At 38.2% G+C, this 24,604-nt stretch overlaps 1 protein-coding gene across 1 annotated transcript; it reads right to left on the reverse strand.

Moving 5' to 3' along the window:
* Positions 1 to 245: 245 nt before the first annotated feature.
* Positions 246 to 24,320, reverse strand: AZI2 (5-azacytidine induced 2). Its single transcript, XM_030968770.1, has 8 exons — positions 24,064 to 24,320; positions 15,529 to 15,758; positions 12,947 to 13,072; positions 12,505 to 12,604; positions 10,697 to 10,845; positions 8,164 to 8,225; positions 5,292 to 5,407; positions 246 to 2,619 (listed from the first exon to the last, which is right to left on the reverse strand). Exons 2-8 carry the CDS (start codon positions 15,751 to 15,753, stop codon positions 2,231 to 2,233), a joined length of 1,167 nt encoding a protein of 388 aa, XP_030824630.1. The 5' UTR covers positions 15,754 to 15,758; positions 24,064 to 24,320; the 3' UTR covers positions 246 to 2,230.
* Between the last annotated feature and the right edge of the window lie 284 nt (positions 24,321 to 24,604).

Below are 24,604 nucleotides of genomic sequence, written 5' to 3' on the forward strand. Positions count from 1 at the left end.
AACCTTTTGAAACAAGTAATCAAAGGTAACTAAATCCTTCCGCTTTCAACAGCCAGAAGGATAATTCTCCCAGAAGATACTGAAGCAGGCTACAGCAGATGGCTGATTTTTTCCTTGAGTCAAAGCAATGAACCTCAAATCTAATTGTTTGTATTTGGAATAACATTTATACACAATAAAGGAATTAAAACTTCAGCAAAAAATTTTGTGCCAAATATGGAAAGGAGATTTGTTAGTGAAACCAATTTCAAACAAAAATAAATTTATTTAATATCTTACACAGTAGAATTCCTTCATTGCACAAATCATATTAATGCCTGTTGAATATTACATTCCTTAATAAAAAAACCTCTGTAATACTGAGGTTGGGGACCTCAAAAGTAAACTACATTAGAACTAGATACCATATAGCTTATGCAGCCACATGAGAAATGTTTTCTTTGTTATTACATAGGTAGTTGGTTCTATCAGCTAAAGCCTAGTGACTTGGATTTGTTTTATGCATATTGGATTTTGTTCTATTACTTTCCAAGAGATTGTACTCCCCTGAGTCAGCTGTGTTCATTGGTCAGAATAAATTCCAGCATCTGACACCATTTCCATTAATCACAGACAAGCCACTATACGTGAGCAAGATAATAGAAAGATAAAAATATCTGGTGAATGGGAAACATTGTTTATGTATGCTGTTTGTACTACAGGAGAAGGTATCTGGAAGGCATTGTTTTTGCCTTTGATAGACAGAGTGAAAGATGGGCTCTGTCTGAAGTACTTACTGTGCAGGGGAAGGTGTCTGGAACCACACAGGTCACGTAGCACCCTCCTAACACTTCTACAGCCCATCATTACTATGGCTGTGCTACAGCCAGAGCTTCCCCATGTATTTGCAAGCCATCTTAAGATAATTAGCTACTAAACAGCTGTGAAATTAATTTTTATTACTTTGATGTTAAGCTGGATCTGTGAAGCTGAATACTTCACCCACCCACACATTTGTAAATAGCGTATTCAGTATTAAATATCTTCCTGCCCATTACAAGTTAGGTACCATGGATCTAAAATACAGTGCATTTTTCTTCCACTTTTTGAGCAGTCAAGACATTTCACTTCACCCTGTTGTATTAAGCCAGATATGAAGCAGAGAAGTTTACAAAAAAAAAAAGGCATAAATTATATTTGTCTAGAAACAGTTCACAGCCTTAAGAGGAAAAAAAATAATGAAAAAGTAGTGCCTAGACACCCATAATCTATAAAGCAGGTAGCTGGAATTCCAGTAGCTCTGGTTCTCAGTGGCATACTAAAGACACCACAAAAATACTTATTTTTGTATATCAACGATGCAACAACACCAAGTCCGATTAAATTAAGGCTTTGTTTCTTTAACAAAAGAAAAATTAGTAGCCTTCACCACCACAGGAATGAAGAGTCAGAGTTGTGGTGCTGTGCAAAGGAGGCACAATATGGAAAACTGCACTGTGAGCACGCTGGGTCTGTGGCAGCAGCGCTGCAGTTACAGCAGCTTCCTTCAGCAGGAACTGAGGGAAACAAGCTGAACCTCCAGGATTCACAGTGGGCAGCAGCAGCTTTACTTACGGTCCTTCACCATTCACAATCAAGCCCTAAATGAGGCAATTGAAACAGAATAGCCTAAGGGCGGTTCTTCTCCTGCCACTCTCTCATATAAATCAAGATTGGGGAAAAAACCAAACTCACCTTTCTTAGTTAAATATTACAGAAAAATGCATTTACAAACCAGAATAATTGAAAGGAGGAAGGAAGAGAGGATCCAATTCTTCATATTATCTCTTATTCTGAAAAAGAACACTGTCAAAATACAAGCTCAGAGCTGGTTCAAGTTCTAACACTGGATACCAAGTATTTTCTTGATAACATACAAATAGCAAACAGATAAAGAACTGGATTATTTTGTTTTATTCCACAAACTCACTTTTCATTGTAACCTTTAGCAAATGTATGTCATTTGCAGTACAAGACTATCTAGGCCCCATGCTAGATTTCTTTGTATTTACATTATACCAGCACAGCTTTAACATCAAGGAACTCACTCCTGATTTACAGCAGAGGAAGACTAGGCTTTCTGATTTGGAACTAGAATTAAAAATAAAGAAAGAACATTTCAAGCAATTTGTTTTCTCTCCTTAAAAGTTTGAGCATTAAGGTGCCTATTCAGAATCACTCCAAAAATGCCTCAGTTCATTCTAAAAATTGTTTAACTCTTGTGCAGACAGTTTTGATTACACTGATCCAGGTAATCTGCAGGACAGTTTAACAAAGTTGGATTATTTTTTATTTCCCAAAACATATTCTCATTGGGCTTTGGAGGACTTGGGAATACCCAGGAATTATCTTCCAGAGAGCTCTTTCCATAGGAATGGTGTTCCTGAAACATTTTGCCGTCAGCTGGAATTGGTCTCTCATCTGTCCAAGCTTGCAGGGTCACCCTTTCTGATGGGACATGGGCATTTCTCAGCAGAGGGGGAGACACAGCATTGCCGAGGGCTTTATCGTTTTGTGACAGGTCTTTATAGACTACCCCAGATGTCAAATTCACCTTTGAAATGTTCAAATCAACACATTGCACTGGTGCAGTACAGGCAGCTGAAGGAAGAAGATAAAAAAAGATTTTAAAATTACATTATCTAATGCATTTTTCATGTACCCCAAATGTACTACAGTCTAGCAGGGATGTTAAACACAGTTTCTTCAAGCCATAAGTTTTTAGACCATATTCAGAAACTACTTGAAATCTAAAAACAACATAGTACCCTCACCAGTCTCAAAATGAACCCAAAATCGTGAAATCACAAGGTCTAAAACGCACCCAACTCCAAGGATACCTCCCAACTCCCATTTCAACACAGATAAACTGATGGATCTGATGGATCTTTCTGACCAGACTGAAATGAATGCTGAAACAGAGACCATTTTCACATGCTTGGAGAAATCATCCAGATGCAGAAGACTGAGTGCTGCTCCCTATTCTACTGATTCTTGAACAAGCTGTATTCTTGTGCCATCCAGAACCCGAATTCTCACTGCCCTTGAAGCAGTAAGAGGGAAACACGTGGTGTTCACAGGTTCTCTTGTCTGACTTTCAAAAGTAAAGTGACAGACTGCAGTGTTCAGCCATGTGACATTCCAGAGGAGTTTTAAACTGTTAGGCGGGGGGATTTTGAAACAGAACAGGATCTACCTGAAATGGAAGACCTGTACCTTCAAAACACATCTGAACATATGGCCAAATACAAGCAGGTCATTTTGTTTTGTAGTGATAATGTACATAAACATGTAATCAGAGTAGATTCATGCCTCCTGAGTTAAAACTCACATCTTACATAGAGTTTTCTAGAGCAGCTGTTAATCTTGAGCATGAATTGTAATTTTTAACTTTTGTTCTTAAGGGACGGAAAAAGAAGCTGGTATCTTGGTCAAAGAATACAACTTCTGTTTGTCACAATAAATGAAAATTTGTGGATGTCAGCCCAAACCACCTACAAATACCATGGGCATCATGTCTGAAAGACATGCTAAGGCACTGGATTTGGCAGTTTTGTGCTGGCAGGTGTAAAAAGCAATTCGAGGCCTACAGACCTTTAGAAGTTCAAGAAGAATTGCATCCACTGAAACTAGATTGAAAATGTACAAAAAAAAAAACCCAACCCCCCCCAAAACAGCTAAAAACACACACACAAAACCAAAAAAAAAAAAACCAAACAAACAAAAAAGAAAACCAAGAAAAAAACTCCACAAGCACATCCATTTGTTGAAAATGCAGCTGGTTTGTAGATGCCTAAAGTCAGCACTAGAGATATAGGAAGTGAAAAGCTTCAGGCAATTGTACCCATGTTTTACATAAGCCAAGATTTGTCTATAAATATAAGCAAAGATATATCTGTATTGCATTCATAAGTGTGGCTGATGACTAAGATCAGACCTGTCTACTCTCACATACTTCTGAAAAATTACTGAAAAAAGTCTACAGATGAAAAGGGAAAAGTCCACCGTTTCCTGATCAATCAAGAATGCCTTCTATGGCTGTGGATGAACAATTGCATAAGAACTGCAGAAAATGAGTCTCCTCACCAAGGAGAAGAGAAAAATAAGTAGTTGTGTAGTGGCAAGACAGGTAACTCCAAATTAAAATAAGGACATTAAGACTGTATATGATCACATCAAACCTTGACAGATCTAAGATTATTTAGACTCATTCAGTTCCCAGTTCCTCTGCTGCAGTTATTTGACAAACATGTTTTAGAATTGTAGGAACACAGACTCACCTGGTAACAATATGGCCAAGTCTACAAAATGTGTTGATAGTTTGTATCAGCCAAGTACCAGAGACAAAGTGATCATTGGTCACTGCTGACCACAAAGGCAGGGACTGCTCGGGAGGTGAATCCTGTCATTACCTCACTGAGCTGTTTAGAAACAAAATGTCTTGATCTGGTAATGGACAGGGACATCAGAGACTGTCACCAGTACATTGTAACCAAGTTCACTGTCTTCCACCAGTATTCTGAGCACAGTAAAGATCACAATTGAAGGGAGCAGAAAACAAAGGAAATTAACTATTTACCATAGTTTGTTTGCCTGATAGTCTAGCATTTGGCTTGAGAGAAACATATGTATGGAACAGAAGAACTCTCTGATGAAGTGTTCACAGAAAATTTAAATACTTCATGTGAAAAATATTTAACCCTTCAAATTATTTAAGGCAGTTTTGTTTCCCCAGTATTCTGACATTCAGAAAATGTCACACTGTGTAGCATTCTGTTAGAAAAGGCAACTTTTCTGAATAAAATACAAAGAAATAGAGAACCATAAGGCATTTCAGTCTTTTAAAGTATGATTTTAAAATGTTGGAAATTTAATACTTCATATATTCTGTACTGGGAAAATAAGACTGCATTTGCAAAAATATTTTTTCCCCCCAATATGAAGTAGTTGTGGTAAAAGGTCAAATACGAGTAAACTTAACACCTCAGCCTTGTGCACATAAGCAACACTTCACTGAGAAAAAAGCCACAAGGGGAACAGAATACAGTACTGAAGAAAAAACACATCAGCAACACCTTTATGTGTGAAGTTGACCAGTATGAGACAGAAGCAAAAGCAGAAAATGGGGAAGCTGGAACCATAATACAGTCTAGCTTATCAACTTCAATTGATGAGATTCTGATAAGATATGATAGCTGGTTTATTTCTAAAATGCTACAGCTTGCATCAATGGTTTGTGTTTGTAAGGTCTGTTACTGCCAACACTGACTTGCCTTTCTTGGCTCCTGGTGGGTTCCTTTTCAGTTTTCGTAGGACCTCAGCTTGCTTGTCAGTCACTACACGCAAATTGGACATTTCTCTCTTCAGGTCCCAATAGATTTGTTGCAAACTTTCAAAAGAAAAATTTATTACAAGTTAAATATTACTGCCTCTAAAGCAGCCTATCAACATGCCTACCAAGTGTTGACTGTTAATAAATTTTTCTGCAAATTTTGTTGGAGTACCATAATTGTAACTGGACTGAACAGTGCTGAGAATTACCTTAAACGGATGGACCTTTGTACATAATTTGATTTTTGCCTATTGCAATATACAATGCATTATATACTGACATACTAGGTAATAATAATAATTTCAACTCTCCAAAGGAAAGAAATATGAAGCTTACTTTTCATTTCAGTATCTGAAACTAACCATCTTCCAATAAAATCAGTCATCTCAAAGGCATACTTTATTTAAAAGTGACACCAGGTGATAAAAAAGGCAGAGTGTTATCTCTGAATACCTTTCAATAAATGACCACAGACCCCAACACATATGAGCCTAGTAATATTGATTTATTTTAATTTCAAATAATCAAAAACCAGTATTTGGGTCTTATACCATGCACATTGCTACACTGAATTCAGTCTAAATACCCGAGACCCAAACTGAGCATACACACAGAGTCCAATCTAAAATATAAACCACACGCTTTCGTATTCAAGGCCTCCAATTTGTGTTAATGCACTGCCTGATCAGACAGTGTAAAAAATTGTGTTCCAATTCATTCTCTAAGACAACATAATACAAGAAACATATTTAGCAACAGCAGCACTGTTCCAACACTGATGTTTCAGGTTAATAACTGGTAAGAAAATTAAGAGGGGAAAAAAAAGTCAGCATTACCACATGTTTCTTGGTAAAATTTCTAGCAAAGGCTCACTGAATATCACATTTATGCTGATTAATAATTAACTTAGTGTTCAAAGACATAAGGATGTAGTTACTTCAACTTAAACATGAATGCAATGATTTAATGCTTTTTTAATGATTAACATTCTACCAAAACACATTTATTAAAGACAAATATAATGGATGAGAGTTTCAAGAATTTTTTCTTCCTCACTACATTCACTAAAAGGCATTTATTTGAAAACAGCTCAATATCTCAAGCTATTGAGATGAGTAAGAATTAATAAGCTTTATAACTGTATGTAACACTATCCTTCAAAAATATCAATATAGGACCACTCCTGCATGCAATATCAAGCACAAATGTGTTCAAAATCATTCTGAGAAGTGGCTATTATGCAAGTCAACACTAAGAGAGTTCCCTTAAAACAAAGAAGTAGAACTTCTAACCACAGAAATACTTCCCCAGACTACAAAAGTTCAGATTCATAAAGTTCTGTTAAAGAACACAGGAAGGTGTTATTTTAATAAATAATGTATTAAGTGTCAGCACTTCTGACTAACAGGAAGTTAAAATTTTCAGAATTTATATTTCAAGAAGTTAGCTAAACCTGTGGCCTTTCTACTGCAGACTCCTTTCGGCTCTTTCAACTCTTAAGAGATGACAACTTAATTTGAAAGATGATGTGGCAACCACACTTCCTTAATTCTCATGTTTTGGTCTAACAAATAGGATCAAAAACTTTAGTTATGTCAAACCAGAACTGTCCAGTATTTAACAAAGAAGTGGTAAATATAGGGACAGCTCAAATGTCTGCCACCAACCAGAAGGAAAGTGCTTGGATTAATTTTTTAAAATGCATTTAGCAGTTTTACAAGCACCTTGCAAAAAGGGCTGCAGGTACCAGAATTCCACTTAAATCTGATGTAACTGATTTTAATTGGTTTTGTGGATACTGGCCTAGAATCCCACTGCAAAGCCTAATTTTCAAGGAATTTGTAATTGAAAACCAAGGATTCCCTGTCCCTGGAGGTTTATCCTATACTGCCTTCTAACATGTGATATGAACCTTCACTATGACAGCCTGTCTAAATGTACAGCAAATTAGATTTGCACACTGAGAATTTAAAGTCAGATTTGCAGGCTGCTCACAAATATGAAGTAACTGGTTTCCAGAAAGTTAACTAGGTGCAAATGCCTCCATTTCCTATAAAAAGCAGGATTGCTTGCTACAACAAATGTTTCTCATAGGAGGTTTTTCAAGTGTTTTCTCCACAGATTTTTGGATGGGCTTACATATTTATTACACATTTAGTATTTACATTACAATAAACACTCTATTGTCCATATGCTATTTTAGATGGCTGCCACCTGAGCACCACTTGGTGGAATAAATCTGCTCTGATCAGTAATTATTTGATCAAATGATCAGTTTAATCAGAGCAGTGATCAAAGAGATAACTGCTGTGTGTTGAGAGAACATCTTTTATCAGGTGTGTGAGGCTGATAGCAAAGCTCCAGGAGGAACCCCAGGAATAAGTATCCAGTCAAGGTGAAAGGACAAAGTGTGATTTGTATGTAGTGTGTGCATTGTTGGCCTCACTGCACCAGAGAACAGATGATGGAAGTGTCTGTATGTTCTCTTTCAGTGGCTGAAAAGTCTCTTCAACACCCAAGGAAGCACCAAGGCCCATTGCACTAAAGCCTGGTGTTGGGAAGGGCTGCTCTTCCCTCTGGTGGAAAATGCTGTAAGTGCACCAACAGGCATAACTATATAAATATTCATCATCATTATCCTGAACTACAGACACAAGAAAGAAAAAAACCATACAATGATCTTGTTAAATAACTATATGTAGACTTTCAGTGAAATTATGTAACTTGAAATAACATACCTAAAGAGTCTGCAAGAATAATTTACTTGCTCAAACAACTGTCCCTCAGTAAACTGAAAATAAAGTATTTCATACCTCTGGATGTCTTGCCTTTGAAGATGGTCTCCATGTAATGGATTTTCCTCTTGAGCCTGGTCCTGCATAACAAAGTGAAGGGAAGACAGAGAATGAATGAACATGATTTCAGATCTTCTCTCTTAAACAACAGCAGTGAAACACCAATTTGCCTAGTAATGAAATTCACTAGTAAGGTAGTCTTCATTTGTGTTAGCTGCAGTGGGTTTCAAAAGTGAGTTTCAATTCTACTAAGAATTTCCACTAAGAAATGCTTAAACTACCTACTTATATGAAGGCATTGCTCAGCCACCTCCATACTCTTCCTTCTTTCTTAAAACAGCTGAACTCTCAGAATTAGAGATTGATTACTTTCTTAAATGGACATGAAAAGTCTTTCTCAATTTCTGCTTTTTAAACAGGTTTTTTTTGGTTGTTTCTCTGTCACAGTATATAAAGATCCTTAACTTAAAGGAAGCTGTTTCAGTATAGATTTACTTCCACAAGTTACTTTTATAACAGAACATAATTTATCTCTTCAGTCTGAAAGACTACTTTAAAATTGCACATATAGGCAGCCACGCTGAATTTACCAGGATTGTTTAACAAATCAAACATTGGGCTCACTTTGTTAGCTGTGCTTCTATTAGACCCTCACTTGTGATGAGCTCCCTCCCTTTAATATCCCTTCTTTCCATGTTCCCTTCCTATCATTTCCTCTAGCCAAAGCTGTTATGGATTTGATCCCTTTACAGTGGCTTTAAGACAGGTTGCACATATTTCAAGCAACTTGTCAATACAATATACACACTGCATGAACTACAATGTAAAACTTGAGTAAGAATATCTAAAAATACAGAAAAATAGAAAGTACACTTGCTTAAGTGTGAAACATTTGAAAACATGTTTTCCTGTTTTCATTTTCATTATTACTTACTTTCATTACATGTTAGCTAAACTACCTAATTTAATGAAAATAAGTAATAATGAAAATACCAGCTGAGCTGAAAGAATGCTGATTTGTCCTTGCCCATTGATCACACTTGACTGTATTTCACCTGACACATTTTCCCCTCCTGAGCGTTCTCACCATCTCCCAAAGACTTAAATTCATAGCATAAAAAAGTTGCAATGTATTACCCCATATTTGAAAACATGTACTTTTTTATTTCCTGTATTAAGCAGTTACCAGGATCAAGAAGAAATTATATTAAAGTCAAACAAAAAAAACCAACACCCCCACCCCAAAAAAAACCAACGTAACAAAACCTCCCAAAACAAAACAAAAAGCTGTTCCCTGTATTTGTTCTGTGCAACAAAAGCTGCTGGCATAAAGATTATTTAAACCATGTCACATGCAGTATTCCTTACAAATGCTATTTTAGTCTGTTCTCTCTGACATCATTCACTCTCACAATACAATCTGCAATTATTTATGCAGCTGTTACTCTGTTCTAGAGTTACCCGAAGACACCAGAACTTCACACAGGTTACAGCAAGCCTTCAGATTTACAAGTTATTGAAAGCACCTGAAACAGCTCCAGACCCAAGTGAAACAACCAACAGTAAGGGAAGTTAACAAAACACCTGACATGCTTTATCCCCACCTAGTGGAAAAACTGCAGACTCACGCAAATGCTGTGTGATTCCAGATTACATAATCATCTTTATTAATAACCATAAGGAATGTAAAACAGTCTGCTTCCTCAAACAATCACATTTAAATGTTTTACATTCACTGTGTGACTTCAGTGTGACTGCAGAGTCCTACAGACTGGCACTGTACCTGTCATCAAAGGTAAGATGGAAAGCAGAAAGAATGCACTAAACAATAACTTAGTGCTTTTTGTTACTGTTGTCTTGATTTTCTTTTTTAGCTCCTAACAACTCCTAGGTTAAAAAATGTGTCCCTCAGAAAATATATTTTCCCCAGAAACGGCAGGGAAGGATGGCAAAAGAGGTGCTTTCCTGACAAGCTTCATGCAACTACCCTAAAGAAAAGTGCCAGACCTCCTTAAACAAAGTTCATGACATCTTTAAACATTAGCATCCCGTTGCTGTTTAAAAAAAAAAAAAAAAACAAAATTATAGAGGCCAGCTTTTGCCCAAACTTTCTTAGCAGCCCAGGTTACACAGAACTTCAGTGGCTACTTATAAAAAATCATAAAGCTTTATTTTCTGTTGTTATATGGGCAATGGCTGGGAAATCTCACCCATATAGAATCATAGAATATCTGGAGTTAGAAGTGACCTGGAAGGATTAAGTTCAACTCCCTGCTCACTGCAGGACCACCTAAAGCTAAACTTTCCAATTAAGAGTGTTATCCAGACACTTCTTAAATTTGGACAGGCTTGATGCCATGAACACTTCCCTGAGAAGCCTGTCCCTATTTCCAAGAAAAATGACAGTCTATGAAAATATTTAAGGTTAATTTTTACCAAGATATTAATATTTCACTCATATATACTTCATCTTTTTGTTAACCCTTGATTTTGATTGACCTTGGGATTTAAACTAAGCATTAATACAAAAATTCCTTAAAAATTAAGGTACCTTCTGCTTGGAATTTTGCAACTCCTTCCTGAGACTGTTGCACTCTTCCTTGAGTTTTTCTAGATCCTGTTCCAGACTATGCACTTTCAGGTCACTGTTCAGCTTCTCTAATTCCCAGTTAGCTGGAGTACAATTCAGACTTTTTATCACTGTAAAGAAGACAAGCAAGACAATTAGATTCCAATCTCAGTCCAAAGAATGTAATTCAATATGCAAGATCCTCTTCAATCAGCCCATGCCCTACAAAAACATTGTATTCTGGAGAAACTGGAGTCTATGGCAACAGGGAAATACAACACTGGTAATGCTGTTGGCATTATTGGTCTATTTTCTGAGTTTAAAGCATGAAGCCCTACTTTCTAGGAATGCACTGGATATTTGACACAGAGAAAAAGGAAGCACTAGCATAAAAAGGCACTGGAAATAAAAAAAATCAATTTAAGGCAAATACACATCATATATGCCAACTTGCATACTTCTTACCTGCTTTGAAAACATGAGTCTTTGTGCCCTCAGATTTGTATTATTACATCACTTACCATCAAGTTTTCCCCAAGCTTAACATCAACAAGTTCCACACAGAACAACAAAAGATACAATCCAAACAAAAGGGGAAAGCATAAAAGTTACACAAATCTTGTCAGACTGAAGCAGTTCACATGGTAAGAAGCAACCTAAGGTGATGCGACCATCAGATCAGTAGCAGGGCATTAGTGAGACAGCAAGAAAAAAGGAACGTGACAGGAAGAAAACCCAAAAGTCTTCAACTGCATGGTACACTTATTTCCAGATTTAATAGTTTAAATGGCCTTAAGTTACACTGATTCTTTTTTTTTTAAACAAGGTACTCAGAGTCCTCTTATGAGTAAAACTGAGTTACAAATAAGGAAATAATCACATTTTCAGAACTCTCCTTACAAACTCTACAATTCTTACCTCCTGAAACTATGACATCCTCAACAGTGATACTAGCAGTATCTGCAATGTGTTTTTCCAGGTTTAAACATTTGTGCAACTGAAGCAGTGCATTACATGTTTAAGGTCCTTTTGGAGAGTACTGCAATTCAAGCACAGCTATACTCACAAGTGCCTTTCAAATGACTGCATTTGTACAGACTCTGAAGTCAGTCCATACTCAACTTTATACAGATGGCATTTTCTTGTAACTGAATTAATCAAGGGTTTTTTTTCTTCCATGGTGTTTTGTTTTAGGCATCTATCATGTGTAGACCATTGTTTAAAACTGCAGTAAGAGAAGCTGGATTTGGGCTTTTGGAATTGCCAGGATACACTGTTAGTTTCTCCTTCCTCTTTTCACCAGGCTCTCTACAACCAACATCTTTCTATTTTTCCTCATTTCTCAGCCAGCTAAGTAACTGTTGGCAACTGCAGCTGTTGCTATACAACATCCTCCTGTATTTGTCGTATCCTACAGCGAGATAAAGCAATATACTGGACCCTCTGCAGGTGCCAGAGGAAGTGGGATTGATCTTTATACTTGACCAGGCCTCTGCCCTGCTCTAAGGAAAAGGTGCTGGGGTCCAGAGATGCACATGACACAGCCTATAAACTGTTAGGTGGTGCCCATTTCTCAAATTTGTAAATCACCTAGGGTGGGAGAACACAACAGCCTCAGAATATACGTGTCACCATTCACAAGAATGAAGACAAGTTCAAAGTACCTCACTGCTGTTCATGCCTCTCCTACCTTGCCCCTGTATAGGGTCAAGCCTCTTCATGCCCCAAGATCACAATATAACCACTATGGCTCCTCAACATACCTTAAGATGAAGTAACCAAATGCATACCTTGCTGAGTTTCCACTTCAGTTCTTAGTTGTAACAGCTCTACTTCTTTAGATTGCAACTGTTCGTTCAAGTTTTTCAAGGATTCTGCACTTTCTTTTGCCTATTTTCAAAGGAGAGCAAAACCCCAACCCAAAATAATTTGTGAAGCATTTTTCTACCATGTCAGACAATTCAATATTTTAGAACAAATACAACAACAAAAAATACTCCTTTGATTTTTTTAAAGCATTATTCTAGCCCAGTAATAAAACTGAGGTACATTAAATAAAACTGAGGTACATTAAATCATTATTTCTACAGAAAATATTGTCATGTACTTTAAAAGAGTGATAAAACCAACACCACAGATCTTAAGAATATAAAGTTCATTCTACAGTAAACATGTACTAACTATGCCGTGCTGATAAAGCAAGCAGTGAAGGCATTACTTAAAAAGGCACACCATTTTTTCCAGTTTGCTTTTCAGATGGTCGCGGTCGATGCAGGCCTCTCGATAGGCTTGGTAGGCCTTATTGACTTGTTCCCGCCCAACTGAGCTGCATTCCTCTTCCACCCGGGAGCCAAGCACCTGAATGTTCAACACACAGGACAAGGGAGAAGTTTTGTATGCTGGGAACTGAAAAATTTTAAGCCTGCCACATTAATCTAACAGCTTTTCCTTTTTTTTTTCAGTTTAGATAACAAATTAATCAAATACACTAATATGGGCCAAAGTTTTTTTACTAAAGTGCAGCAAAGGCTGTCTACAGATTCTGAAATCTCTAACAATACTTTATGCTCACCAATTTATAGAATCATAGAGCAGTTTGAGTTGGAAGAGGACATTTAAAAGCTCATCTAATCCAACCTCCCTGCCATGGACAGGGACACTTTCCAGTAGACTCCTATGAGTTCACTCCTATGAGTAATTAACCATTCATAAGTTATCATTACTCCCACTGACAATTCCTTAATCATATTTTTTCCAGGCTCAAAAAAATGTAAACTGCTTTTTGAAAAAGGAGTTTTAAGCATATAAATGCACAACACACAGAAAGTTCAAAGGAAGCCAAATATAATTTCTTAAATGCCTCATAATGTAAAGATTTTTTTTCAGTGCATTTATGTACAAAAAGCCAAAGCAGAATAATTTTAGAAATATCTATTAACTTTGAGATTACCACCATCTTACTGCCTGCTATGGCAAAAGACAAGCAAGGCAGAATAACTAATACCAACTGGATTGCTAGAAATAGGGGAACAGAGTTAAAATATATTCAGTGTTTTTAGTAAGACAGAAAGAAGTCTTATATCAAACTATATCCATTCATATAAAAAGTTCTTGCTTTAATTAAGTATTGCATTTTCCTTTTCATTCTTTTTATCCTGCACACTTCCTTTATGTGTACCTCTTGCAGATATTCACAACAGATTTTCACATATTTTCTTAAAAATTAGGAGTCACAAAAAATTACTAAAACAAAGCATTGACACTCACATATCTACCTTAAATATGTCCTCCTTAAAGTGTTTGCTTGAAAGAAAGTATGGGAAAACAGGAAAACAGATAGGAAGCTCCTGCCCTTTGCCTTTTTTGTTTATGTGTATGATTCCTTTTAAGTTTTGTCCTTTATATTTTCTCTCCCTAATAAAGCTACTCAAATAGAACACAAACCTTAATAAGCTTTCTGGAAGTTTCTGTGCACACTGAAATTACAGACTCCAAAGGGGTAACTCCCCATATATTTTTTAAGCATACAGGTACATTAGTTATTGACAAAGACTGAAAGTCGCTAACAGCCTTGGCCTTCTCAGTACCCCTCCCTCATAGAAACATTTTAGTGGTATTCACATACTAAAAAGTTTTCTCTACAGAAAACAAAGTAGCATCTTTAAGAGAATTAAGCTAAACCAGGCCAAACCAAAACACACAAGACAAAAGGAACTGTCAAGGTCAAATCCTGTTTATTGTGATTCTGAGTAACAACATAAAAGATGTTACACTCAGCATGGTTCAGGTCTAAAGCTCTATTCCTATTCCCAACATCCGCTTAAACTTTATACAAAAACAGTCTTAAGATGGTTTTCCTTTTTGAGAAAAAGTCAATCCTATCTTCACCAAGAATTCCCAAATAAGTGTCTCAAAGCTGTGCCAAGTGTGACTCAAGTTCTTCATTCCAATGCCACAAAATAATACACACTTGGAAAGCTTTTAAGAGTCAGTAGCACAGTTAGGAGAAAGTCCTAAAAAATGTCTCAGCTCTAACACTAGGATCTATCTTTGCATCTTATATAAGAAAGCAATCTATCAAAGCCAAGAACTTCTGCAGTACAAAGACAGTCGGTGCTGAACAATGGATGTGCATTTCATCATGGCATTCCTTACTTGGAGAGAAAAACCTGTGCCCTGGTCAATTTTTAGCTTTAATGAACTTCACTAGTTTATGGTCATGACAAACTGCCTATAAAACAAATTCCAATATTCATTTACATTTCAGAATTACTGCATCAAAAACCAGCAAGCCAACATCTACGTAAGGCATTGCAACTTTGCACTTCACACTTGAGGCTGTCATTAGCTAGACCAAGCTGGATATTCTTACTAACCAATTTTTCCTTATCATTTTGATAAGCCCAAGGGTCTTTTGATAGACAATTCCTGGATTCTGACAATTTACAAGCTTTGCACCTCACTGTTCAACAATACTGTGTCACATGTGCCCAAGCTAATAAACACCATGAAGTGGCACCCAAACTACAGTGACAAAGTCTATGCAACTACAAATCTGTCTGAATCAGCCACTGTCCTTGCATTGCATCATACATGTGCCCAGAGAGAATCAAAAATGCCAGTATGACACAACTACACTACCAGAGGAACAAACTGCATTTCACTTAAATAAATAAAACAATTTATAAAAACTTTTTAACATGGAAATTATTTCAAGTATATATATTTCAAATCCTTAACCCTCTTCTCTGGCATCCAGCCAGGAGCAAAAAAGAAGCTGCCACCAGAAACTGGTATATCAACTATTTTCTTACCTTCTCTTCTAAAATTCTCACTTTTTTTTTTAAGAAGGAGTTCTCCTTCTCTGTCTCTTTCAGTCGTTTCTTGATATCTTCATATGCAGTGACAAGTGCAAAGTGTGAGGCAACAGACTCATCTCCACTATAGGATGGAACAGGAATATCGCTGTCTCTCTTGTGAGCATTGTCTGCTTTTTCATGGTTCAAAATACAGATGTCATCCTCTACCAACTCCTCCATGACAGCTGTTAAAAAGACAGATATAAGTGCTAAGTTTTTACAAAGACAAATTCATCAAAGAGTCTGAAAGCCTTCCAAAATAATACTGCAGGGTGTTTCTGTCTAAGTATGACAATACAAGACTGAATAATCAGGAAGTATCTTAATGTCGCAGAAAAATCTTGAAATCCATGTCACCTTGAAAATACACTGTTTAGAAAAGGCACATTTCACCGTTACTTGATATAAATATTTTGAGTACCTATCAGATGTATGAACCCTCAAATTAATTTTTGTTAAGTCTTAACACCAATGGTACCAACTATCTGAACTCCAAAGGAATATTATATCAGACCTTTCACAAGCCAGCACTGAGCAGTAAAAGAATATAGTTCCAACAAATCAACTAACTCCTGTGGGTCCTGAGCACAAGTGCCAAACCCTCTTTATTTTTGAATGCAAATACTTATATTTTTCCAAAACATTAAAACAGAATCTTAAATTACACTTGTGTTTGTCCTTAAAGAGACTACATAAGTAGCTATTCTTTCCCTGGTCACAGTAGAAAACCGCCTCCTGATCAATTACAGTAATTTTTGACTGAAAATATGACGAGAATGAAAACATGCATAGTAACATGACCCGCCTCAATATGTGTGGAGAAAACTGACAATAATCTGATCATTAGTTAAGTGCCAATCTAAAACACCAGGCAGACCTATGTGAATGACAAATGCTAAGTAGATGCTACACTGAGTTTTTGTTACAACCTACATAATTCAGCCACAGCAAAACATTCAATAAGAAAATACAATCTTAAAGAAATTCTATATATTTTCTTGAGCGACAAGTCTCAATGGAAAACCCCCCAAAGCATTTTCCTTAAGAGTTACAAGTTATCTGGAACAAGTTTTGGAGTTTATTTAAAAACAAGCCAACCTCCAAAATGCAAAAACAACCAACCAAAACCAGACACATCTCATTTAGTTATGAACATCAAGATTACTTGTATTCATATGCAATACTAAGAAATGCTACAAAGTGCCTGATAATACCACTGCCCTTTAAACAAACTAGTAATGTGACTTCTACAAAAAGCAGACTTTTATTTTTTCCCCTTCAACAAATCCTTACGTTCCTGATGATTAGCTAATGAACCAACAGAAATGCTGGAATGAAAGAACTGAGCATAATTAAGACAGCTTTTTGTACTGCAGGAAAAACTTACTTCAACAGAAAACTGACTTGATCAGCAGAACATTGCAGAAAAGGCAGGCATTAGTGGGAAAAAAACCCACAGTCACAATTGCTGCTTCTACTGTGTATTTGCTATCTGAATTCAAACTAAACTTCCATTTGCGTATAGATACTAGACTTCCATTTGTTTACAGATTACAAGAAGTAAAGGCCTCGAGCTTGTCTGTATGGTCAAATTTCTCTCACCATGCTGGAAAGCTTTCAGAGTGCAGCATTATGAAGAGCTGTAGTACAGCTACTGCTGAACAATAGTGCTGTTATCACATTTGTCTCAATTTGCTCCAAGCCAGTTAGACAACATGATAAAAAACTGTGACAGCTCATTTCTACTAAATAAGACAGCAGCGGAGTTTTTAAACAGTGAAAAAAGACAAGAATACTACAAACCAAAGCTGAACTCCTTTTAATGGTTATGTTCAGGCGGTGAATAGATGCCTTGTATGTTGTTTGATGCATTCTGACAAAAAAGTAGCCTAAGCTTCCCTTGCTTGTTGTTCTGCCTTGAATATTCTGTGATTTCTGTGGTATTTAAATAGAAAGAACCCTGCAAGAAAGGTTTGCTTCCTTTTCACTGTAAGAACAGTATCACTCCATGCACAAGGTGACCTTGACCAAAAGCACCACATCATTCAAACTGCATTAACTGACTGAAGGAATTGCTCATTTTGTCTTCCAAGATGAGCATAACATACCAGCTTATCCTCCCCCATTTCACCAAAGGCTCTGCAAGTCTTGTCACCCATCTCATCAAATTCCCAAGAGCCTGCCCTCTCAAGGCAACACATCTTTTCTCGGAACACTTGACTCAAATGTCATTAAAGAAGTGTCACAGCTTATCATTATCTCTCAAAGAAAGCAGCAGATTTGTGACCTTGTACATAACACAGATCTTTGTCCCCATGCTTTCCTATAGCTCCTAAACCCGAGCATCATACATTCCCTATTTCTTGCACACATCAGTGCTACCAGGAGATGGCAATATGGGAAAACAGGACCATATTTATTCTGCAATTTGTTAACCAGAAGTGCCTTTATGAGCCTCCAAGAGAGAAACACCTTCCAAATAAGACTCAGCATACACAAATACTATTTTAAAAATACAAGTACACAGCTAACCTGCACCAATTAGGAAAACCAGTTACTCTAACATTTTTTTACTTGAAATATCTCATTTAGTTTATAGGATTATTCAACTCTGGTTTTCTGATGCTGCTTTCTAAGCCAGAACTGGAGATTATTTAGAAGAGAAGCATTTAATTCCACATAATTCAAAGGGACATTGTTTGCCTGCTTTTCTAAATTTCTACACCGAAGATAACAGTGCCAAAAAATCCAATACACACATTTTTGACTAACTGTATTGCATACTAAGTGATGACAAGCTGCCATTAAACAGTTCAAGTTCAGCAGTACTACAAAATGCCATGGTGAAATGCACAGCTCACCCAGCTTTTTTTAATGTCAGGATAGACAAAAACTCTCAGTATAGAAAAAGAAATGTCTGTAAGAAATCCCCAACTCCAACTGTAGTCTTTAATTTCACCCAAGGACAGGAATCAAAATTTAGATTCCCTAGTACTATATTACCTCATTTTAAAAATATGAACTGGCAGCAACAATTAAATAAGTGTTTTGATTGTTCCACAGGTTACAGCTTCTCAAATCTGGAAGAAGGATGCTAGAAGGTCTTTCAGGACGGTTCACCAAGTCCTGCCACAGACTTCTGCCCTGTTTTAATCTGTTTGACTTCTCCTAATTCAAAGTCACATTTCTATGCACTGCTGAAAATGCCTCAGAGCTGACACTCTGAAACACCTGAGTGAATATTGACCTCTCTGGAGCTGCAATTCATGAGATAATCTGTCCTACAGTAACCAGTTCGAGTGGAAGATTTCTCACTAAAATATTTGAAGTAATACACTGACAAGTTAATGTCTCTGAATACAATTGATGTCCATCTCGGCCTCAAGGCAAACTTCACAATCCCATCTACCACACATCCCATCCCAAGAAAGGTCTTCTTAATACTTTTTACTCCCTTTACTTCAGCACAGTATCTAAATATTGTGCCTGTGATAAATATATTTAATTTACACTTTAGAATGATCTGCACACAAAACAGCCCACTCAAAAGGACTTTAATCTTTATGTCCAAAACTAAATACATTAAATAAGTACCAGTACTACTGTTTGTATTAACTAACTAATGTTTAAAAGCCAACAAACAAAAACCCCAACCTGAATACACTGTTGACAGGAAACAGCATTAAGTTCTAGCAGGACTAAATATGCTCCGTTTGTAAGCAAATGAGTTTGAAGAGGTGGCACCACTTAAGTTTTCTTTCACAAAACATGAAGAACAGAAGAACTAACAAGAACCACTTCTGTTGCTCAACATAGGTTGCAGAACAGCTTTGATTCAATACACTGAATATTTTGAGCAAAATAATGTTTTCCCATCTTTTACTAATGCTTGGCAGAAACATTGCTTTTCTCTTTAAAGAGCTTTAAGAACACTAGTCATTAACACCATGGGAGGCAGTTAAACATAAAACACATTCTACATATGAGGAACATGGGATGCAGAGGCTCTAATAGCAAACAGACCACTGCACAAACAGAGCTCTGTAGTTTGAAAAGCTAATCTTATTCTCGGATCAGAAGGAGAGATAATAAAAGCAGGATTACATTAAATTTTCCCCAGTATGAAGCAGATTCTCATTTTGGCCTAACAGTTGATTTGAAAGAGAATAAAACAGTTTTCAAAATATTTCCAAATATCAAATGCAAATAATTTCAAGATGGTTGTTTTCCTGTTTGTCTTCCAGACTCGAAGGGTTTGACTTCCTAATGGTAATATGAACAGTTTCCAGCTGTTGATAACAACAGCATAATTTTTGTACGGATTTATCTTGCCTTACAGAGAAGAGTATACATAAATGCATGTAAACATAAAAAAACCCTTTAAATTCAAGAAATGCCTTTGAACCAAAGGGATCCTCAGTGAGCATGTTACAACCTTCACCTTAATTTCAGAAAAGCTGTACTGTTTTTTTCTTTTTTTAAAAGACACTTCAGCACAGCAAGGAATAATACAGAATTCCTGCAGCCAGCATCAAAAACTCCACACAGTACTTGGAGCATATGACACAAGATGTTAAAACAAGCAAGACTTCCAGTCTCTTTAAGCATCCATCACTTTGCACCTCTCCTTCAGAAATCTTAGGTTCTCTTTGATCCAATTGTGAACAGACTGTTCTACAGAGAAAGGCATCACTTTTTACACATACTTGCTCCATTTAAGAGTAATAAAAATTCTCACACGCGCACACACACCCACATCTCAGCAGCTGCTGCTTTGGCCGCTGCTCATCCTTCCGTATGGCCGAAGTCCACAGGCCCAGAGGCCTCCCAGCGAGTCCCTGAGCTCAGGGGCACAGCCCAGTGTACTGGGTGCTCCTTCAGAAACACGTCAGCATGGCAGCTGCATCACAGCTCCAGAGCACTTTCGTTTTATTGCCTTCAGGAAATGGAAACTCACTGTCTCTGAGCTCACACACCAGATCATTGTAGCTCATCTATCCTGAACATCTGGGTAAGCTACAAAAGCCAAGTAAAATCTCCTTAGGTACAACAGGCAATTTTTTTCAATCTCAAGGTTTTTACAATAAATAATCTACTCTCACAAGGACCAGAAGAGCAATAAACAGCCCATTTTATTACAAAAGCGTTTGATAAATTTTACTTTCTCTGAACAGTGTAAGACTCCAGTACCTCCACTGCTACTTTGCAAACCTTATGCATCCTCAATGTAATGTATTCAATCTGCCTTTCTGTGGATGCTGTCACAATAATCACTCTCCCTGACAACTACCTGAAAAGGGGGAAAATAAAAACCCAGAAGTAGGAATCAATAAAATATTATCCTTTCAGCATCATGTAATCCTCTTTATTAAACTATTACATTTAATGTTGAAAGTAATTAAAAGCAGTACTGTCAAACAAACCTAAGCAGGACCAAAATGGCTTTAGGCTGTTAAACATTTCTAGCACCAAATATAGGTATCTTGAAAGGTTACTGAAACCCTTCTTTTGCTGTTCATTCATTCCCATTTCAAAAGGTTTATAAGGAATAACTATTTCCAAAAGTTTAGAGGATTTGTTTTGGATTTTTTTTCATATCTTCCTTTGTAAACCAAACAGCAGATCCTACCTCCCAATCAAAAGTCTCCTTCTATTCAATTAAATAGATTAATTACAATTCAATAAGTTCACAAGTTCAGTGATAAGTCTTTTGTACTTGTATTAACTTTTAATTCAACTGGAAATGTGCCTCACCTGTTACAGCTACTGGAAGGCAAGTGAGTCTCACTGATGGCCCTTGCTCATCCTGCAACTCACTAACACAACATCTGCAGGTTTCCAAGACACAAATGGACAGGATGCCAGCAAATCTGATTCAGGCTCCCTTTTACAAGGGGACCAGATGATCTTGCCAGGTCCTTTTCAACTTGGGCTGTCTTCTAAAATTCTGTATTCAGATTTATATGGCAGTATTTCAGACAAACCTGGTAATTTTAACTTAAGTTCCACTTAAGAGCTTTTAAGTGGATGACTTCGAATATTCAAGCCATTTATGCTTCACTTACCCTCTCAAGCTTAATTTCTTCTCCCCAAAGGTCCTGTCAAATTTTAGTTGCATCTACAGTTTCAGACACTAAGAACTCTACATAAAAACATTGTATAATCATGTAAATTAGTTAATTAATGCAAGTATAGTATAAACATTTAGCAAAAACATAAGACTGAGTCCAAAGTGAACCATGGATAATGGACACAGGTATGGAGTTCAGCAGAACTCCCCACTGACTCCTACTAAGCTGGTCCCTATCCTGACCCCTTTGTTAATCCTAGCATTGCCATCTTAGCAAACTGGATCTCATTATCACTGTTTTACTCAATATGGACTGTCAGACTTCCCCCGTCTAGAAAATCCCTGTGAAAGAATGAAAACATATATCAAAAGGTAAACCCACACTGCATTTTACCCTATTTCCTTCTAGATGTTCTCTTTTTTTCTTCAAATTCTGTTCTAAAGAAACCATATGAATAGCATGTGCAGTGACAGGGGAGTTTCCCCCTTCCTAAGTAGGCAACCCACATTTAATATTTTATAGTGCACAATCTCCAATTCAATGCATCTATTGAAGTAATACAAACGTTACTGCACTTGCAACTCTATGATTTTCCAATGCTGTGAGATGAAATTATTCTACTTCTCTGCCCTGAGTCCACTAAGCACAGTTTGTTCATATATTTGACCAGTAATTTTCACACTTTCCCCACCTTTTGAGTGTCACATATAATAGATATACTGAAAACCAAAGTAGAATACTTGCTGAAATTTAGGCAAACTTAAAACTACCTCTCATTTATTACCCATTTCTGCTGCACAAAGATGTTACTTCACCCTCTTTGCTCTTTTGAAAAACTTTTTACTATTTAATTTTCATTGTAAAACATAATCTAGCTACTATTTGGGCAATGGTCACCTCACACTTTTCTAAACTACAAATGCAGCAAACAAGGTTCTGAATAATTATAAATTTTAGCAAAAAATACGGGTGTTGGGAGTGAGAAGGTGACTAAACCCTTCATATAGTCTAATCTAGAGTTCAGTGAACCAGTGTTTTCTGCTTTCTGACTTCACTGAGAGTTTAGATGAAAAAATTCTGCTTAAAATTTGAGGCAATAATCATCTACTTAAGCTATAGGGCAATTATCTGATAAACACCTCTAACAAAAGTGCTGTTATTAAACAACAATTATTCAAAGAAAAAAAAGTAGTCATAATCTTAAATTTCTTTTGGTTTCTACAGTAATTCTAGTAGAATTACTAAAACTCTAAAATGGATGTTGGAACAGATAAGTTGGATTATTAGCAGCAGAAGCACGTGATCATACACTATCCAGGAAATTACAAGTTTCCCATAGCCCACAACAACATCTCCCAGAAAACTGTCTCAGAAGAGAAACTGACCTTTGGAGCCCAGAGCAGACCTTCCTGTCCTGGAAATAATTCACCCCTAACTCCGCTTTTTCCAGAGTGTGTTTTCAGCACACTGATTTTAATGCATACATACAGTGAAAGGCAGTGAGGAAATGAAAGGATTCCTTAAGAAACAAGAAACTCCTAAAAGCACTCACTGGAACAGCTGACACACTTCTAAGTTGCTAGGGGACCAATTCATCTAAGGAGATAAGGGTATTTTCCCTACCAGGTGAAACAGCAGGATTTCAAGAGGCAATTTTTAAAAGTTTAAAGCACCACTAGCATACACAACTACCTCAATGCTCATCTACACTTCCTTATTCCAAACTAACACGGCCTGCAGCACGTGTATTCCTGCCAGCTCCAATATTCCATCACGTTTCTGTTTTCACACCCGCAGTTTGCTCATTTCCTTTGCCAGACTGCTCTGTACCAAGGCACAAACTGCAGCTCCAAGAACACACGCAGTTTTTCAACTCGATCAGAGGCAGCTTTGTAACCAGGCTAACAGCCTGCCCGAGGCCCAAGCCCAGCTTGCCGGCGGTACCTGTAAGCCTTGCTCACCCTCCCACCACGGCATGACCCCTTATTCCGGCCAAGTGTGACTGGGCAGCGACACGGCACAAGACCGACAGGCTGCCCCTTCTGAAACTCAGGAAGCTCCACTTCAACATGAGGAAGAACTTTATACGAAGGAGGCAGAGCACTGGAACAGGCTGACCACGGAGGGCGTGGAGTCTCCCTCTCTGGAGGGAGAGAACCCACCTGCACACATTCCTGTGTCACCCGTAACCTGCTCGAGGTGACCCTGCCTCGGCACCGGGGCTGGACTAGATGACCTCCCTTCCAACCCTCACAATTCTGGGCTTCTACGAGGACGACTCTATTTTAAGGGGAGAAACGAAAGACCAGCCTCTTTTCCCAGGGGGAGTCGCTCCTCTTCCACACGACACGAAGCTTCCCAGCACCGCAGGGGAGCCCCGGCCGGGGCCGCCCCGCGTTCCCCCCGCACCGGGACCAACCTGTCCGGGCCCCGCTCGGCCGGGCGGGTCAGCGGCGGGCGCTCAGCTCGGCGGGGAGGCAGCGCCGCCCCTCGCGGTCTCCGCTCGGGCCCCCTCGGCCGCCCATCGCCCCCAGCCCGCCGGCCCGGCCGCAGTTTCGGCCTCCGCCACCGCGGGGAATTCCCGGGCTGGGCGCCGCCCCCGCCGCCTTCGAGGAAGTCAACAAACGCCGCTCCCGGTCCCCGCCAACGGGCGAGCGCCGCTCCCGGAAGGAGAGAGGCGGCCCCGCCGCCTGACCGGGCAGGAAGGAGGAAGGGCGGACTGCAAATCCCGGCGTGCAAGCGGGCCGCCGCCCCGCCCCGCCGAGCACCCGGCAAGCGCGGCCGAGGGCTGGCTCCGCCCGGCCCTGGGTGGGGCTGTCCCCGGCCCCGAGCGGCCTGGGAACTGCTGCGGATCGGCGTTCCCACGTGGAACGGTCTCGCAGAATCACGGAATTGTTAGAGATGGAAGGGACCTCTGGAGATTATCCAGGCCCAGCCCTCTGCCAAGGCAGGGTCACCAC

This window comes from Camarhynchus parvulus, chromosome 2 (assembly GCF_901933205.1).
Source record: "Camarhynchus parvulus chromosome 2, STF_HiC, whole genome shotgun sequence".
In the NCBI taxonomy this organism is placed as follows: domain Eukaryota; kingdom Metazoa; phylum Chordata; class Aves; order Passeriformes; family Thraupidae; genus Camarhynchus; species Camarhynchus parvulus.